Here is a 15,412-nt window from a genome sequence, read left to right as displayed (position 1 = left end):
AACCAGTCTGGAATCAGACAGCAGGAGCCAAATCCTGGAAAAACCCAGCACAGGCTCCTTCCCACAGTGAGGGACCCATGCTTGGTCCTGTCCCTGCTGAGGGACCCCCACTCACAGCCCCTCCTGTCTGGGGATCCTACCAGGATCAGGACCTGCAGGGTGCATCTGCTGCTGCTCCAATTGCCAGCTGGAAGCCAGGCCAAGAGGCTCCCAGGACACTTCTTGGACACTTCCTGCAGATCCCAAGACAGATGAGTCCATTCCTTCATTCCCATTGCTTCCCAAGCCCACAGCTGCCATTCCCCACACTCTGCTGGGGAGCAGGATGGGACCGAATGCTCAGGCACATCCATTTTTCCAGGCAGCCAACAGAGAACCAAAACCAGCATTTGTCACAATACAAGAATTTATTTTTCTTTTAAGGCCTGCTCCTGGAGAACTCTCCGAGACAGGATTTCAGTTTGACCCATTCCAGTTTTACTCACTCCAGTTTTACACATTTGAGTTTTCCCCCTCCTTTGTGGGACAGAAATCTTGCATTTCAAGGAACAGCAGAACCAAAAACATTCAAGTTTCTACCAAATTTTGTCCTGAGCCTTATTCCAATGGTGGATTCTCTGGTGTCCAATGAAAAGGGAGTTTGCTGCCATGAAAAGCAGCAATTCAGGTTGTCCCTTAGGCTGTTTTAGAGGAGTGGGAATTGCCTGAAGGTGCTCCCTGCTCCCAGAAAAGAGCAGAAAATGGGATTTCCAGCAGGGTCTGGGCAGCACATGGGACTCCTGTGACAGGTCGGATCCAAGCAGGAAAATTGCACGTTGTTTATGCAATAAGTGTTTTTGTGGCTCCGAGGTATTTCAGATGGAATGGAGATACCTCGGGATGTTTATACTTTCCTGGAAGCCAGGGGAGCAGAGATATCAGGGCCATCTAAAGCACTGGAGGAGCTCCTGGTTGTGCAAGAACCATTCCCTGCCTTGCAAAACGTTCTTCAAAATACGGCACCTTCAAAACGTTCTTCGAAACGCGGCGGCAGCACCTTTCCTGCTGCACCAGCACGGGGCTCAGACACAGGGATCAAAAACGGGGTTCCCAATACAGGGTTCCAAACAGGGGGTTCCAAACACAAACACCAGCACGGGGCTCAAACACGGGGCTCAAACAGGGCATTCCAAACAGGGGGTTCCAAACATGGGATTCCAAACACAAACACCAGCTCAGGGATCAAACAGGGGGTTCCAAACATGGGGTTCTAAACATGGGTTTCCAAACACGGGACTCAAACAGCAGTTCCAAACATGGGGTTCCAAACAGGGGGTTCCAAACACAGGGCTCCAACATGGGGCTCAAACCTGGAGCACCCACATGAGCACCAACGCAGGGTTCCAAACATGGGCACCAACATAGGGCACAAATACAGAGTTCCAAGCAGGGGGTTCCAAACACGGGGTTCTAAACATGGGATTCCAAACAGAAGGTTCCAAACACAAACATCAAAACAGGGCTTAAACAGGGGGCTCCAAACACGGGGTTCTAAACATGGGTTTCCAAGCACGGGGTTCCAAACACAGACACCAGCACGGGGCTCAAACACAGGGTGTTCCAAACGGGGGTTCCAAACACAAACACCAAAACAGGGCTCAAACACAGGGCTCCAAACAGGATTCCAAACACGGGGTTCCAAACAGGGGATTCCAAACACAAGCACCAACACAGGCCTCAAACACAGGGTTCCAAACAGGGGTTCAAACATGAGGCACAAACATGAGGCACCGACACAGGACTCCAAACACAGGGTTCAAACATGGACACCACTAGATTCCAAACACAGGGAACCCACACAGGGCTCCAAACATGGACACCAATATGGGGTTCCAAACACAGGGAACCCACACAAGGCATCAACACAGGAACCAACACGGGGCTCAAACAGGGAGTTCTGAACATGGACACCAACATGGGGCACCAACAGCACATTCCAAACACAGGGAATCCACTCCAAAAACAGGGTTCCAAACACAGACACCAACAATGGGGCTCAAACATGGGGCACCAACACCAGATTCCAAACACAGGGAACCCACACAGGGCACCAATACAGGGCTCCAAACACCAGGTTCCAGCACTGCAACATGGGACGCCAACACAGAGTTCCAATCACGGGGTTCCAACACTGGGCAACCAAGATGGGGTTCCAAATACAGGGAACCCACACGGGATTCCAAACACAGGGTTCCAACATGAGACAGCAAAATGGGGCTCCAAACATGAGGCACCAACATGGGCATCAACATGGGGGTCAAACACAGGGCACCAGCACACTGTTACAAAGATGGAGTTCCAAACATGGGCACCAACACAGGGCTCCAAACACTGGGCACCAGCACAGGGTTCCAACATGGGCACCAACAGGGGACACAAATACAGGGTTCCAAACATTGGCACAAACACAGGGCACCAACACGCTGTTACAAAGATGGAGTTCCAAACATTGGCACCAACACAGGGCATCATCAAGGCGTTCCAAACATGAGGTTCCAGCATGGAGTTTCAAGATGGGACATGAACACAGGGAATCCATGGGCTGGAACACGGGCACTAACACGGGGTTCCAAACATGGGACTTCAAACACAGGGCTCTAACACAGAGCTCCAACACAGGACTCAAACCTGGAACACCCACATGAGCACCAACAGAGAGTTCCAAACATGGGCACCAACAAAGGGCACAAATACAGGTTTCCAAACATGGGGTTCCAACACAGGGCACCAAAATGGGGTTCCAAATAGGACATGAAGATGAGACACCAACACAGGGCTCAAACACAAGGCACCAGCACAGGGCACCAATATGGTGTTCCAAACACAGGGCTCCAAACATGAGATATCAACATGGGGCTCCAACACAGGGCACCAGCATGAGGCACCCACAGGGGTTCCAACTTCCTGCAGATTCCAACCTGCTCCTCGAGATCATTAAATTTGCACTTGGTCCCAGGGAGGGCTGATGACACCGTCACACTCCAAGGGCTAGGGTTGGCAGGTAAAATCATGCACTTTCCCAAACTCGCTGGATTCCCTGCAGGGCTGGAATGCTGCTGGCTGCTCCCAAAGCAGCAGCACACCTGGGGTGAGGTGGAAAGGCACATTTCCACCATCTCCAGCAGCTCCAGGACCCCCTTCTAGACACAGGCACATATTCAACAGCCCATTCCCAACCCTTCAGCTTGTGGCATCTCCCATTTTTCCAGGGCAGTGCCCAACCATGGCACTACCAGAAAACCTTGGCTCTGCCACTGACTCAGTGCCTGGAGTCACCAGGGTCTGGTTTTGTGCTGTGGATGGATTCCTCTGTGAAACCAGTGGAATTACAGTGCTGGGGGTCTCTGGGCAAAGCTGGGATGGGCTGTTCTTGCTGGAAATCAACATCTTCCAGCAAATGCCATGGACACCACGACAGCCGGTCTCAAAATGCAGCTCTGACTCTTTCCCACAGTCCAGCAGCACAGGAACCCCCCAGCCATGGCACAGACTGCTCCAAGCTCAAAACAAACATCTCCAATTTCAGCACCAGCATCTCTAAGCTCAGTACAAATGAGATGCAATGAGTTTTGCATCTCCAGACAAAAGTCAGGACCATGGGGTTGGACTTCTAAGTGGCTCAGAACTAATCCTGCTGACTTGTCCTTCCTTTTAATTAGTCCTGATCACTGAGACATCCCCACGCTCCCCACGAGTAACCACTAATCAGGCAGGGTATGAGCTCCAGTAATTACCTGGATTTGCTCTCCATCCTCCCTGCAGTAATTGCAGCCCTGAGTAACTCCTGCCTTGAGTAGGGCTGAGCCCTGTGCCAGGCATGTGGAGCACGAGCCTGGCCGGGACCATGATCCTGAGGCTCAGCAGCACCCAAATCCCTTTAGCCTCCAAACCTGTTTTACGAGACTGACTCCACTGATGGAAAAGCTCTGGCTGGAGAGATGCTGGGGAGGGACACAGTCCCAGGGGAGGATTTTCAGAGGAAAAGGTTTTATTGGAGCACAGTCCCACCTTGTTCAGACTCAGCCATGGGCTGGACTTGTTTTTCCCGCAGTCCCTCACTTTGTTATAAGTGATGTTCCCAAAAAACCTTTTCTTAGAGGGAAAAAAAGGGAGTGGGAGAGGAGAGAGGAGGGGGAAAGAGAAGGGAAAAGGGGAAGGAGGAAGGGGAAAAAGAAGGGGGAAGGGAAAAAAGAAGGGAGAAGGAAAAAGAAAAGGGGAAGGGGAAAGAGGAGGAGGAAGGAATGAAAACAAGAAGAGGGAAGATGAGAAGAACAGTTCCATTGGAAGGAACCTACATCCATCCTCTGCTCCACCTGGAGCTCTGTTCCCCACCTGTCTTGGAGAAAAGAACCTTCACAAACCCCTGTGGGTCCCTTCCAGCCTGGGAGACCCCATCACCTCATGATATAATCCCACCAACCTGGAACATCAGTCCCATGGCACTTGTACAGTTCCTCTGGAAAGGAAAATACTCAGTTTATGGTAGAGCAAGAGCCTTTGTTAGAGCCCAACATGGACACTTGGTCCTGCTGCTCTGCATCCCTCTGGGATAAAACGATCCCACCTCAGAGTTGGCTCTGGAGAGGAAAAACCAGCTCCTCAATTTCCAGTAAAGCCACCAACCCCAGTGACAAGGTGAAGAAAAGGTTTTGCAGACATCCCTCAGGAACGGGAAATAAGGAAAAGGGAAAAGAAACTCTCTGGGCAAGGAGCAGATGGGAAGAACCAAATCCCAGAGAAGAAATTCTCACTCTGGGATTGACACCAAGAACTAAAAGGACATTTCTGAAGAGCAGAGTTGGCCAAAATGGCCATAATTAGGGCACAGCTGGTGCTCCAGTTCTGGGGTCACATTTTCACATGGGGATTTCTGACAGTCTTTGCTTTGGGATTGATTTCCAAATTTCTGGGTAGGAGATCTGTGCCTAGGCTGCAAAATTCTGGTGCTCTGAGGACCTGAGCTGTAGTGAATCCCTTTTGTGCCTCCCTTGCACTCGCTGTTCATGGAATCATGGAACATCTTGGTTGGAAGAGACCCTCAAGGACCATTGACTCCAACTCCTGGTCCTGCACAGGATACCCCCAGGAATCCCTCCATGCTCCTGGATTTTCTGGTTGTTAAATCACAGCCCACAGCCTGATTTTCAACACAACCCAACCTCAGCTCCATCTCCACAGACTCCCCATTTCTTCCCGTCCGCTCCATGCTCCCAGGGTCCAGCTGCAAGAACAGCTCTGGGATAGATCCCAGGTAGGGGAGCCCAGGGGAAGGGGAGCCCAGGGGAAGGGGAGCAGGAGAAGGGGAGCAGGAGAAGGGGAGCAGCACTTCCCAGGTAAGGGATCCCAGGAGAAGGGGAGCCCAGGAGAAGGGGAGCAGCACTTCCCAGGTAAGGGATCCCAGGAGAAGGGGAGCCCAGGAGAAGGGGAGCAGGAGAAGGGGAGCAGGCCATCCCAGGTAAGGAGCCATGGGGAAGGGGAGCAGTCAATCCCAGCACTGCTGGAGGCTGATCTATGACCTCTCCAGCGAGCTCTGCATTCCCCAGCTCTAATAGAAGAGGCAGGATCTGATGTTCCCTCAGCTGGAACACAGCAGGAAAAAAAGCATCAGATTTCCCAGGACTGTGATCCCATCCCCTTCAGCAGCTGATCCTGCAGCCCCCCCTCCTCCAGGTATATAAATGGTGGCCCAAGTCACCCTCAGGGACACGGCAGGAGGTGGGCACCGAGGGCACTGCGGGCAGGATCATTTCTGGGAGCCACAATGATGTGGGAACTGCGCTCCATCGCCTTCAGCAGGGCCGTCCTGGCAGAATTCCTGGCCACTCTGGTCTTCGTGCTCTTCGGCCTGGGCTCGGCGCTGAACTGGCCCTCGGCGCCGGCGCCGAGCACGCTGCAGATCGCGCTGGCCTTCGGGCTGGCCATCGGCACGCTGGTGCAGGCCCTGGGCCACGTCAGCGGCGCCCACATCAACCCGGCCGTGACGCTGGGCTGCCTGCTGGGCTCGCAGCTCTCCCTGCTCCGCGCCGTCTTCTACGTGGCGGCCCAGCTGCTGGGGGGCGTCGTGGGCGCCGCCATCCTGCACGAGGTGACCCCGGCCAGCGCCCGCCAGGGCCTGGCCCTCAACAAGGTGAGGATGGGGCACAGGGAGGGCGAGGCAGGCCCGGGACAGCGGGCAGGGACTTGGGAGCTGAGGGGTGGCAGGCCCCAAAAACTCCCTCAGCTGGCCCAAAACCTCTTCAGATGGAGATCCCAGAATTCTCACTGGGATTTTCCTCAGAGAACCAGGAGAGACCCAAAATTGGGGAAATTCCATCCCAAATCCACCCAAAAATCCCTAAAAATCCCCTCAGCTGGCCCAAAACCTCTAGATGGGAATCCCAGAATTCCCACTGGGATTTTACTCAGAGAACCAGGAGAGGCCCAAAAACTCCCAAAAATTCCCACTGGTATTTACCTCAGAGAACTAGGAAAGGCTCAAAATCAGGGGAATTCCATGGGAATTTCATCCCAAATCCACCCAAAAAAATCCCTAAAAACCCCATCAGCTGCCCCAAAACCTCCAGCTGGAGATCCCAGAATTCTCACTAGGATTTTCCTTAGAGGACTGGGAGCGGCCTAAAATTGGGGGAATTCTATCCCAAATCCACCCAAAAATCCCTAAAAACCACCTCAGCTCCTCAAAAACTCCAGATGTGGATCAAAAAATTCCCCAAGATTCCCACTGGGATTTTCCTCAGAGAACTAGGAGAGGCCGAAAATCAGGGAAATTCCATCTCAAATCCGCCCAAAAATCCCTAAAACTCCCTCAGCTCACCAAAGCATCCTGGCAGAGGTCCCAGAATTCCCAAAATTTCCCACTGGGATTTTACTCAGAGAACCAGGAGAGGCCCAAAAACTCCCAAAAATTCCCACTGGTATTTACCTCAGAGAACTAGGAAAGGCTCAAAATCAGGAGAATTCCATGGGAATTTCATCCCAAATCCACCCAAAAAAATCCCTAAAAAACCCATCAGCTGCCCCAAAACCTCCAGCTGGAGATCCCAGAATTCCTGGGATTCCCCAAGATTTCTGTTGGGATTTTCCTCAGAGAATCAGCAGAGGCCCCAGAATCAGGGAAATTCCATCTCAAATCCACCCAAAAATCCCTAAAACCCCCTAAGCTGCCCCAAAACCTCCAGCTGGGGATCAAAGAATTCCCAGGATTCCCCAAGATTCCCACTGGGATTTTCCTCAGAGAATCCAGAGAGGCTGAAAATCAGGGAAATTCCATCTCAAATCCACCCAAAAAATCCCTAAAAACTCCCTCAGCTCACCAAAGCATCCTGGCAAGGGTCCCAGAATTCCCAAAAATTCCCACTGGGATTTTACTCGGAGAACCAGGAGAGGCCCAAAATTGAGGAAATTCCATCTCAAAGCCACCCAAAAATCACTAAAAACCCCTTCAGCTGCCCCAAAACCTCCAGCTGGGGATCAAAGAATTCCCACTGGGATTTTCCTCAAAAATTTCCCCCAAAATTCCCAGTAGGATTCCCCAAGATTCCCACTGAGACTTTCCTCAGAGAGGACCAAAATTTGGGGAATTCCATCCCAAATCCACCCAAAAGTCCCTAAAAACCCCCTCAGCTCCTCAAAAACTCCAGATGGGGATCCCAGAATTCCCCAAGATTCTCACTGGGATTTTCCTCAGAGACCCAGGAGAGGCCCAAAATCGGGGGAATTCCATGGGAATTTCATCCCAAATCCACCCCAGAATCCCTAAAAACCCCCTCAGCTGCCCTAAAACCTCCAGCTGGGGATCCCAGAATTCCTGGGATTCCCCAAGATTTCTGTTGGGATTTTCCTCAGAGAATCAGCAGAGGCTCCAGAATCAGGGAAATTCCATCCCAAATCCACCCAAAAATCCCTAAAAACTTCCTCAGTTCCTCAAAACCTCCAGATAGGGATGCCAGAATTCCCCAAGATTCTCACTGGAATTTTCCTCAGAGAACCAGGAGAGGCCAAAAATCGGGGGAATTCCATCCCAAATCCACCCAAAAATCCCTAAAACCCCACCTCAGCTCCCAAAACCTCCTGCCAGGGATCCCAGAATTCCCAAAATTCCCAGAATTTCCAGTAGGAAGCCTCTGAATGCCACAGCCCAGCACCTGCTGGACCCTGCTGCTCCAAGGCTCCTGCCAGGAGCAGGGATGAAGGCAGGACTCGTCTTCCTCCTCTGGTTTTAGGGCTGAAATTTCATGAGGTCCATCAACTATTTCCCATTGAGCCACTTCTTCCAGCTGGGAAATTTTCATATTGGTGCCAAAAATGCCCCCTGGTTTTGGGGCTGAAGCCAGAGGAGGGATCCAGCTGGCCACAGACACATCCCTTGGAGTCACAACCATCTCGTTTTTCCCAGGATTGTAGTCAGGGCACTTGGATTTGGGGGTTCCCAGGGGTTTAAGGAAGGACACATCCAAAATCCCACCTCTGCATCCCTCTTGTCCCAGGCTCATCCCAATTTCCCCTCAGGTGTGGGTACAGGCAGCCTTTTCCCGGCTCTGCTTTGGCCAAGCCACAATTCCCAGGCTGCTGAAGTGGTGGGGACAGGAGAGATTTGGGTCTAAACCCAGAGATTCCCTGGATTTAGATTCCTCTGGCGTGGTTTTAGGGCTGGTCCAGAGGAGCATCTCCCCTGTCCCTCTCTCCCTCCATTTCTCCTGGGGCTGACTCCTCTCCCAGGAGATGCTGTGCTGGTCCCACCACCTCCTGTCCCAGCTCTCCCCATGCCCAGGGGGCTTCTGATCTGGGGGAGAGCCAGTAAATCCCCCCTGGCTTTGCCTTGGCCAAGCCACAATCCCCAGGCTGCTGAAGTGGTGGGGACGGGAGAGATTTGGGTCTAAATCCCAGATTTTCATTAGGTTCAGCTTGCTGCTTCCCACTGTGATGGGATGGGCACACCAGATCCACCTGGTTCATCCCAAAACCCAACACACGGATTCCCTAAAGCTTCACAAGGATCTCAGGGAAAAACATAAAGCCAGGGAAGCTCAGGATCCCCATGGGGGATTCTCCAGTGGTATCCTGGCCTCCAAAAACCCCTTTCCCACAGGAGGGGGGAAAGAAATTGAAATCCAGGGATTCCCTGTCCCATCCCAGGGGGGCACAGGATCAGCATCACCCAATCCCAAGGGAGCGAGGGAGGAGCAGGGAGCTGGCTTGGGAGGCAGCACATGGAAATTACCTTTCCCACAGCAGGGAGGCACTGCCAGGACTCAGCAGCACTGCCAGAGTGATTAAGAGGGTTAAAAAGAGGCATTGTGGTTTGGTCTGAATGAGGAGATTGAGGCTGGTAATGACTGAGGGTAATAAAAGCGGGAGGTTTAAGGGACACTCAGACTGCTCAGCTTTGTTGGTTCACAGCTTAAAGTGGGAACTGGGGATTTTGGGATTTTGAGAAGGCTTTTTTCCCCTGTGAGCTGTTCATGGTGTGGCTGCCTGCACAGATCACCCCTGTAAAAAGGGAGGGGAATATTAGGGAGGACAATGAGGAAGATCTGACTCTGGAGCTCATGCAGGAGGGCAGTTAGGACCTTCCTAGGATCACCAAGCAATGGGGTTAGATTTGGGAGGGGACAAGGAAAGAAGCGACTGAGTTGGAGGATCAGCTCCAGATCAGACCTGACATATTCTCTGAGTCATAAAAAGTGTGGAAAGGGATTTTTTTTTTCTTTTTTAATGCCAAAATATTTCTTTTCAATGTCTTCAAAATACAACTTGCAAACTTTTCCAAAAAGCATTTCGGGAAGAGGGAAAAGAAAAAAAATTAAGAAATACCAAAAAATTGCCAATAAAACTTCCTGAGAGGTCAATCAAGCATTTCCCATTGAGCCACTTCTTCTACCTGGGAAGTTTTTTCTTATTGGTGCCAAAAATTTCCTCTGTCTCCTTTGTCTCCCCCTGATTTTGGATTCCTCCTCCATATTTCCCATCCACTCACAGAACCTGGATTTGGAACATGTTTTTCCTCCCGTTCCAGCTGCACAATGAGACCACGACGGGGCAGGCGGTGACGGTGGAGCTGTTCCTCACCTTCCAGCTGGTCCTGTGCGTCTTTGCTTCCACGGACGAGCGGCGTGAGGACAACCTGGGCTCCCCTGCCCTCTCCATCGGCCTCTCTGTGGCCGTGGGGCACCTCCTCGGGGTGAGTGGATGGGCCAAAACCTGGCACTTTTGGGGTTCTTTTTTTGTTTATGCCCCAAGTTGGTTTGGCTGCATCTCCTGGCTTGATGGAGGATATGTAACCTGTGGTTTTACAGCAGAGAGAGGGAAAAATCCCACCAGAGCCATGGGAGAGCTGTGGCCTGAGGTCAGCCTTTATTTGGCATGAAAAACTCCAAGCCCAAAACCTGCTGGACTCTGCTGCTCCAAGGGGCCTGCCAGGAGCAGGGATGAAGGCAGGACTCATCTTCCTCCTTTAGTTTTAGGGCTGAAATTTCCTGAGGTCCATCAACTATTTCCCATTGAGCCACTTCTTCCAGCTGGGAAATTTTTGGTTTTTTCATATTGGTGCCAAAAATGTCCCCTGGTTTTGGGGCTGAAGCCAGAGGAGGGATCTGGCTGGCCACAGACACTTCCCTTGGACTCTGCCTCCCCTTGAGTCTCATAGGGAGTTCCAGGGATATGTGGGATCTCTCCTGGAGTGAATGTGTTGGCTGCTGGGGCTCTCTAGGATGAGCCTGGGAAGCGTTTGGGATGGAGGCTCAATGAAATCCCACCTGGGTGATGGCCCAGAGCAGCCCCCACACCCAGTGCACACAGGAGAACACTGTGGGTCACACCATGCTGTAGGAGCGTTGCAGGGTAGGACGGTCAGGATGGACGGAGACGAGAGATCTCTGAAGCCAGATGTGGAATCTGGGGTTTATTGCAAAGGGCCAAGTGCAGGGCCCTGCTGGGATTTGGGGTTTATTGCAAAGGGCCTGGGTGCAGGGCCCTGCTTGGAGCTGCCAGGCACAGCTCAGAGCAGGACTGAGAGAAGAGAGGGGGAGAGAGGATGAGAGGCTGAGAGAGTAAAAGCAGAAGAGAGTAAAAGGGGTAAGAGAATAAACAGGGTAAGAGACAAGAGCTAAGAGGGGTAAGAACTAAGAAAGCGAGGTTCCCATTACAATACAATAAATCTTCTTCTGTGTTGAATATTCTGATTCTCACTAACCAATCTAGTACAATACACAAATCCTACAGCATTTCCATACAGCCTGTAAGAATCATTACATTACCACACTGTGTTACATTTTAAACCCTAAAATCTCCTCTTTGGGCCCTTCTGCCAAGCTGGCAGGGTCTGCTCTGACCCTTGGACTGTCTGCAAGCAGAGGGTGTTGTTCCATCAAAAGGGGATTACCTTCAGCCAGCCACACCATTGTTTTCCTGTTGTTCAGTAACTGAGGGATCTCAAAGCTTTCATTTTAATCTCGCTTATAGTTTCTATATTCTCAAAATCTTTTGCCATACAATCATATTGATAAGGCTTTCCTGTTTCATCTTCCCCAACATCACACCTTCCATCCTCAGTGCCCCACGAGCCCCTGTGTCCATGGGACTGTTCCTCCTGTCCTCAGGGGCATGAGAGGGAATTTTCTGCAGGACTGGGAGCTCACCCCCGCAGCTCCCGGGGCTGCAGCACAGCAGCCCTGGGACACTGTGAGCTCAGCCACCTCACAGTGCTGACTCAGGTGCTGGCAGCTCCCGGGATGCCTTTTCCTGGAACAGGAGTGCTGAAGGGTGCAGCAGCAGCTCAGCTGTCACCCTAATGACACCCCAGCGTTTTTAAAGTGAGGTGGAAGGGTTTGATGCTGACAGCAGCCGTGGTGTTCCCGGCAGATCCGTTACACCGGCTGCTCCATGAACCCCGCCAGGTCCTTCGCCCCCGCCGTCGTCGTGGGAGACTTCAGCGACCACTGGGTGAGAACTCTGGGGGTTTGGGTGGGTTGGGGTGGATGAGGTCCCCACACTGCCAGTATTCCTCGAAACTCACCAAGCCAGGCAAATCCCAGGCATTTCCATGCCAGCTCCCACTGGAGGAGAGATGGAGAGATTAGGAGAAGGAGGTGTGGCTGCTGGGTGCTTAATTGGCTTTTCCAAACTTCAAACTGGGAGCGTTGCAACAGGATCAGGGTGTGAGGTCTGTTGACATGACTTGGCATGGGGAACAAAACCGATGGAGAGTGGAGCTGTTGCCAGTCCTGGGGAGCTTTCCTGGTTCCTGGATCTAGGTGCACCTTTGGGAACACTCCCTGGCTCCCCAGGGAATGCCCGTAGCTCTGAGTCTGCTGGAGCTCCGGGAGCATTTCAGCAATGCTCTCAGGCCTGGGGTGGGATTGGTGGTGCTTGTCCTGAGCAGGGCCAGGGAGCATTTTTGGGATCCTTGTGGGTCCTTTCCAGCTCAGGAGATTCCATGATTTTATTGTTTTCATCTACAAAGAGCCTGACTGGAGGCAGAGCTGTGGTGGCTCCTGATGTCACCAAGGTGTCTGGCCCAGGCAGGTGCCTCCTCCTTCTCCTGCTCCTCCTCCCACAGCAATCCATGAGTGGGCAGGAAAATGCTCCTCCAGATGATGCCACATCCCTCAGCACGTTCACAATGGGCCTGTCATTAATGCAGAGTCTGGGCAGAGGGGGAATGGTGGAAGAGGATGGTTGGGAATATCCCAGCACTGGAGGGGAGCTCAGATCCCCAGCGATGCCCAAAGCAGAGCTGACTCTGTGTTTTGTCCCCAGGAGGGAACCCAAGCCCCTGGCATGCCCCTCAGAGATCCCAGCTCCTCCCCACCCTCCAAAGCCAGGCTGGGTTTTGCTCACCCCATTTTCTCTCCTCTCCTCTCCAGGTGTTCTGGGTAGGCCCCCTGATTGGGGCTGCAGCAGCCTCCATCCTCTACAACTTCGTGCTGTTCCCACAGGCCAAAACCCTCTCGGAGCGCCTGGCCATCCTCAAGGGCTGCGAGCCCGAGCAGGACTGGGCCGAGCGCGAGGCCCGGCGGCGCCAGTCCGTGGAGCTGCACTCGCCCCAGAGCCTGCCCAGGGGCATGTCTGAGAAGGTGTAGCCAAACCTTCCCTGGGCCGAGAGAGGAGCTGGAAACCTCTGGCGTGGTTTTAGTGCTCATCCAGAGGAGCATCTCCCCTGTCCCCTCTCTCCTTTCGTTTCTCCTGGGGCACTGAAGCTGACTCCTCTCCCAGGAGATGCTGTGCTGGTCCCACCACCTCCTGTCCCAGCTCTCCCCATGCCCGGGGGGGTTTCTGATCTGGGGGAGAGCCAGTCAATCCCAACTCCGCAGGAACAAGGGATGTCCCCAGGATGCCCTGTCCCTCGTGCCCCTCACAGGACACGGAGCTTGGCTGGGGCTGTTCCCTCCCAGAGAGCTCTGAGGAGCCTGAGGAGTGTTCATTACCCTGGGTGTGGAGGTTCCACCCAATGCCTCATTGCTGCTGCACTCTGCTCCTGTCCCGGGCCCCTGCTCGGCTCTGGGCCCACACACAGGGGCAGGAGCAGGAGCAGGAGCAGGAGCGCTCACTCTGAGCCATGAATGCCACACACGACCGGCTCTGCTGTGAAAGGGACCCAAGTGCCATTTCCCACCCGACACAGGACACAGAGGTGCTCCCACAGGAGCTTTCCTGGGAAGATGGGACTGGGAGCATGGCCATGAGTCCCTGCAGGCCCCACTGGGGAGCACTTGCAAATTCTCCCTCCTGTGAAAGAGCAAACCCAGGTTACAGTCCAAATTCAGACCCACCTCATTGCTGGGCCAGGGTTGTCCTTCCTCTCTCTCCCTGGTTTTCCCTTCTTTCCTCTGGTCCTGTTCACCTTGGATCACCTGGAACACACCAAGGGAAGATTTCACACCCAGCGTGTTCCAGGTGTGAAGAATCAGAATCATGGAATGGGCTGGATGGGAAGGGACCTCAAACCCCACCCAGTCCCACCCCTGCCGTGGGCAGGGACACCTCCCACTCTCCCAGGCTGCTCCAAGCCCTCTCCAACCTGGCCTTGGGCATTTCCAGGGATGGGGCAGCCACAGCTGCTCCAGGAATTCCATTCCAGGGCCTCCCCACCCTCACAGGGAGGAATTCCCTCTCATCTCCATCACCTCCTTCTCACATCCCTTTCTCTTGGCTGCATCACTTCAGACCCTCCAAATCCCTCCCACCCCTTCCCCTCTGCCCTCTCAGGACCTGCTCATGGTCCTCAGCCCAGCCAAGGAATTTGGGTTGGTTTTTGGGTGAACTTTGCTGTTTCAGCCATTAATTTAAGCCCATTTCAGCCATTGATTTAAGCCCATTTCAGCCATTGATTTAACCCCATTTCCCTTGCTCTGCCCCACGTTCTCCCTTCCCAGAGTGGATCCCAGCAGTGTCTCCAGCATTGCCCCAGCAGTGTCAGCCCCACCAGGATTTCTCTAGAAAGGCTGTGATGGGAATATTCAATGAGACTGGGCCCAATTCCAATCATAAGGTGATTTATGGATCATTCTGGATCGTTTCCCTCCCCCTGTTCAGACAGGACACCCCCAGCACAGGATGCTCTTCGCTCTGCTCTATTGGCACCATCCCCTCCTCCCATCCAATCCATCCTCGCCTTCCTCCCGTGCTCTTCCTCAGATGCTGGAGTGGCTGCTGCTGCAGGGGTGAGGAGGGAGCCCAGCTTTGATCTGGCCCAGACCTGGTGTTTACCCACAGCCAATCCATGCAAACACCCGCGGAGGGCTTTGCCAAGGCAGCACTTCCAGCCCTGGTTTGATCCACCCAAAGCAGGGGCTCTGCTTCCCTTTGCTCCTTGATGGTGAATTTGAATTTTAGCTCAGAAGAGGCTTCTCAAAAATTCCCTCTCTTCTCAGCAGTGGCAATAAAATCATGTTTTAAATCAATCCCAGTGTCAAATTGTATTTCTGTTATCAAATGCTCACTTTTAAAAGCCATTTGGGTTTTTTGATGCTTTTTAAAGGAAAATTAATCCATGTATGTGTGCAGGAAAATCCCAGCAGACTTTTCCAGAAGTCACCCTGGGCATGCTCTGCTGTGGAAAAAGCCACAGATGAATTCAGTTATTTATTTAAATTAATGTTGGTGCATTCAATGTCTCTTCTCCAGATCGAAGCATTTCATTTATTATTTACCCTGACAATGTTTAAGTCTCACAGGGCCTGAACCTGAGGTTTAATGTCTGATAATGGCTCTCCTCTTTCCAACAAAGTGCTTTAAATTCCTTTTTAGCTCCTGAATTCAAACACAGGGATGAAATACTGACACATTTATGGAAAACACTGACACATTTATGGTAAATAACAGATATAAAGTCACCTCTCAGATCCCAGACCCTTCAGCCAGGGTGCTGAAGGAG

General features: G+C 52.6%; 1 protein-coding gene across 1 annotated transcript; it reads left to right on the top strand.

Annotated features, from left to right (window-relative positions):
* Positions 1 to 5,696: 5,696 nt before the first annotated feature.
* AQP2 (aquaporin 2) lies at positions 5,697 to 14,939 on the top strand. The gene is made up of 4 exons (XM_063147847.1): positions 5,697 to 6,166; positions 10,055 to 10,219; positions 11,899 to 11,979; positions 12,903 to 14,939. Exons 1-4 carry the CDS (start codon positions 5,801 to 5,803, stop codon positions 13,116 to 13,118), a joined length of 828 nt encoding a protein of 275 aa, XP_063003917.1. The 5' UTR covers positions 5,697 to 5,800; the 3' UTR covers positions 13,119 to 14,939.
* Positions 14,940 to 15,412: the final 473 nt, after the last annotated feature.

Source organism: Melospiza melodia, unplaced genomic scaffold (assembly GCF_035770615.1).
Source record: "Melospiza melodia melodia isolate bMelMel2 unplaced genomic scaffold, bMelMel2.pri scaffold_51, whole genome shotgun sequence".
NCBI lineage: Eukaryota > Metazoa > Chordata > Aves > Passeriformes > Passerellidae > Melospiza > Melospiza melodia.
The sequence above is the reverse complement of the archived record's forward strand: the minus strand, read 5'-3'. Positions and strand labels throughout refer to the sequence as shown.